Consider the following 4,376-nt stretch of genomic DNA (forward strand, 5'->3'; position numbering starts at 1 on the left):
GTTCTGCCGACATCGAGCAGAAACTCACGACTGTATGCGCGCTTAGAGACAGATAGACGCGACGAATACGTACAAAAACACTGCGACTCACAAGACAAAAAACACGAAAACACCTTTCTGTCGGGAGATAGAGAAGCCGCAGCGTGTGAACGTGCCGCCATCATTAAGTAGAACCTTTAATTGGTAGAACGAGGATAATGATTGAGGTGTTTTTTCTGTTTGTAGAAGGTTTTTTTTCCTATGTTATGCTTGATACATATGGAAGCGTTGTGGATTGAATTCGAATCTTCGTTGATGGAGTTGGCAAGTAGGCCTACTAAAGGCTATCTGTTTGGTTCCCTACCATGGAGTTGCTTTTAAGGACTGATTCGACGCTTTACAATACGGATAATAATTGTGATTCAAGGACAACGTTTGAGCCTACTTCAGTCGTCGCTGCCATTGGACTTCTTCAATGTCTAACATGATCACAGAGAAGACTACTTTCTTTGACTTTTAAACATTGTGCTTTCACACTCAAGGACTTGATTCATAGTTTGATCAAGATGGGTCAATTTTTGATCTCAGATGAACAAGTGGTGTTGGATTGATATTATCACTGTTGTGTTTGGTGCAAAATGTGTATTGTTTTCGCTAGTATCACTTAAATTGAAAGGAATACAAGTTAAAGAAAGAGTTTTGTGGCTGCCTTATTTTATTTGTTAGAATTAATCAACGTTTATGTTGGAAACCCACCCAAAAATCAGATATATAACTAACATTGGTTTAAATATTAATCTGAGTGGTTCTAGCGTGTAAAAGTTGTTGGTAAACTGAGTTTTCAAAGCATGCAATAATCAGCAAGGGCAGTATAAGCAACCAAAACATACATAATCACGTAATATCTTTACACGTGAAGGACAGTGACAAAGTGTGTAAAGGCATTCTGTGCTTCACCACCAGTGTTGGGGAAAGTTACTTTTAAAAGTAATGCATTACAATATTGCGTTACTCCATAAAAAAGAAGAATACTGAATCTGTTTTTTTTTGTAGGTTTTTTTTTGTGAGTGAGATTAATTAATGCATATTCATATTTATTTTAGAACTACAGTAACATCTGATTTCTCTCAACATGGGGACAGGAGAGCTGTCAATCAATACGTTGGACAAAAAAAGTAACTTGCCTTACTTATTTGGAAAAGTAACTCAGATATTCTCTTGTAAATTCAAAAGTAATGCGTTACTTTACTAGTTACTTGAAAAAAGTAATCTGATTACGTAACTCACGTTACTTGTAATATATTACCCCCAACACTGTTCACCACACACACACACAAACACACACACACATGTATAATGACATGGGTACTACAACGTAAACATGGTTTATGAGGACACTTCTTGTGTCCCCGTAAAACAAACGGCTTAAAAAAACATACAAAACGGTGTTTTATTAAATTCGAAAATTGCCAGTAGTTTCCTGTGAGGGGTAGGTTTAGGGGTAGGGTTGGTGTAGGGCAATAGTCACTCACACACACACACACACACACACACACACACTCACACACTCGATGTTCTCACAAGATGAAACATGTTTAGCTTGAAGAGAAGCTGCAGTGACTGAGGGCAGTCTCTCCTACACTGTATACTGTAGACTGCAGATGTGTAACGTGTCGCCACATGCGCCTCTGGCCGTGTTCAGCGCTCGCGAGCTACTATACCTGCGCGTAGCGTTGCGTAGCTTACCTGAGCCGATGACGAGCGCTTTAGCTCCACAGCTGTGCAGACAGTGCCGCAGCGACTGAGATTTGATGTTGAAGTTGAGAAACGCGACCTCGCAGCCCAGTTTACAGAGTCCGAACCAGACGCAGATGAAGTCCGCCTCGTTGTTCATCAGCAGCGCCACGATATCGCCGTGTTTCAGACCGCAGTGCGATTTCAACGCGTTTGCGAATCTGTTGCTCCGCGCATCCACGGCCCTGTAAGTGAGGGTCTGCTCTTCGAACACTATGAAGGCTTTCTCTGGGATGTTTCTGGCTTGGAGCTCAAAGCACTGGAGATATGTGACAACCCCGCGCTTCATCCTCGCCATCATCATGCTCCCCACGCGCCGAACTCTCGCGTAGTACATCAAGTCGTCCCAAAAGCAGGGGTAAAACTTCCTCTGAATGAGCAGAAGAGTGACCATCCCGACGGCCAGAGTGCTGATGGCCCAGCTCATTGTGACGGGTTGGTGTAACTCTCACACTGGCGAGAAGAACTGCTTGTGTTGAGCTGCAGGACTCTTCAGCCCATATTTAAATACCCTCAGACGCTACTGCGCATGCGCAAGCCTGGCTGCTCAACCTCAGCCTCATCGAGCCGATCATTACGCTCATTCTCCTCAAACACATACTTACAGATATCACCAGAAAGCATACAAGGCTTGCTTTTAAGTCCAAACCGCTCATAACCCAATAAAGCTGTCTCTTATGCTCAGAAGGGCTGTCTAAGCATCATGGCTGTGAGACTCTACTGACACGCATATAATACTCTCACTGTGTAAATTACTTTAGATTATTTTTGAGTAATTCATGATGAAATGAGTAAATCCTCCCACACTGGATGCTCTCATTAATATATAACATGGCGAGTTGTTTGTCTTATGCGATTAGAAACGTATGACAATAAACACACAATAATCTTTGTATTGCCCATAAGTGCATTGTTAATGTTTTACAACTAAGTACTACTTTAACACATATTTATGATATAAGTTACACTTAGCATTCATTTTATTATGCTATCAAATTTGTTCAGTGTTGAAAACAATTTTGCTGCTTCATGTTTTTGTGGAAACGCTGATACATGTTATTTTTCAGGATGCATAGATGAACAAACAGTTCAAAACAACAGCATTTATTTGAAATATTTAGTAACATTACACTTGTCTTTATTGTCAGTTTTGATCAATTTCAGTTTTTGTTTTTAACTCACCCCCAAACTTGACTCAAGTCACAGCCTCCCGGTTTTCATCCAAATGATCTTTATGTTAGGGGTTTGGAAGACATTTTCATTCTGGGCTGAGTAACCCTTTGACGCCTATCCCCTGTGCTACGTGTGTGCTCCTGCCCCTGTACGTCTTTATCTGGATCATAAAGACTGCTCCTGGTTCCTTCACCCTAGCCCTAGCCAGTCCTCAGCCAGCTTCAACAATCAGCTAGAACACATCTCTCCCATCTGTATTTCACACTCTATTCTAATTCTAGTCTTACTACTTGTTTTCTCTAAAAAAGAGAGCCTCTGACACTATAGCATGCTCTGTTCTTTTTCTATTCTATCTTCTTGTTTTCTTTTTATTTATTATAAAACCCTTGCTGCATGTACTGTGTTACGCTAACTGAGACTTGTCACAGCACTTAAGATTATTGCTCTCTTGTTGGTTTTGATTGCTTCTATTGTCCTCATTTGTAAGTCGCTTTCGATAAAAGCATCTGATAAATGACTAAATGTAATAATATTTCACAATATTACTATTTTACTGCATTTATGATCAAATTAATGCAGTCTTGCCGAGCAGAAGAGACTTACAAAAACAATCTTTTGAAGAAACTTTTGGCTATTATTATCTTTTGGTTGTCTTGTATGGATCAGGATTTTTAACATCTTGCTGATGATGTTCATAAATATCATAAATGGGTATCAACAACTGGCTTCTGGGTTTATTACCATTAACGCATGCAAGTATTAGCTGTCAGAATAACAAGTGAAAAGCAGTGCAGAGATAATGAAGACCCACAGGATGGCGCTAAACCTCAGATTCCTCATCAGTGGGGCTTCAAATTCATCTCTAATTATTATATAATGTATGAATTGTATATGGATATAGTTATGAAATCTATATGAATATACTTAGCTTATCAGGAGGTACAGGAATGACTGTTTTCATGTTTTAGATCTCTTACAGTTAGTCTAAATGTGCACAAAGTACTTAGGCGTACTGTAGCTCTGCGGAGACTTCCACAGGGAGCCATTGTCTTTCTCTGAATGAACGGGTCACTGTTGCATTCACAGCATCACACTGTCATTTGCATGTTAACAATCTGCAGTTCCTTGGGCCAGTGTAACACAAAATCCATTTGGATGTGAACAAAACGTCCTACATAAAGGACTGAATGATCCGAAGCAGCACACAGACTGCCACAAAGAAGAGCCTCGGTCAGAGACAGGCTGTCTACACCGGACACGTGACAGATAAGCGCTCGGTCGGTCAGCGGCGTCAGAAGGAGCACCTGGAGTAAGGCTCGTAACACGGGCAGAGCTGTAGGATCATTTCAGTTTTCACTCTTCCTCACACAGCCTTATATGAGTGCAGATTTTATCAAGAAGAAAAACTCATCTTGAGGTAAGAATGTACT

At 40.6% G+C, this 4,376-nt stretch overlaps 1 protein-coding gene across 1 annotated transcript in view; it reads right to left on the bottom strand.

Annotated features, from left to right (window-relative positions):
- The window catches only part of LOC107669787 (long-chain fatty acid transport protein 6), a 17,734-nt gene extending 15,314 nt beyond the window's left edge, over positions 1-2,420 (bottom strand). The window contains exon 1 of the mRNA XM_016462180.1: positions 1,726-2,420. Coding sequence (XP_016317666.1) covers positions 1,726-2,200 — 475 coding nt within the window. The 5' untranslated portion in view covers positions 2,201-2,420. The remainder of the gene's footprint in view (positions 1-1,725) is intronic.
- Between the last annotated feature and the right edge of the window lie 1,956 nt (positions 2,421-4,376).

This window comes from Sinocyclocheilus anshuiensis, unplaced genomic scaffold, assembly GCF_001515605.1.
Source record: "Sinocyclocheilus anshuiensis isolate Anshui unplaced genomic scaffold, SAMN03320099.WGS_v1.1 scaffold889, whole genome shotgun sequence".
In the NCBI taxonomy this organism is placed as follows: Eukaryota; Metazoa; Chordata; class Actinopteri; order Cypriniformes; family Cyprinidae; genus Sinocyclocheilus; species Sinocyclocheilus anshuiensis.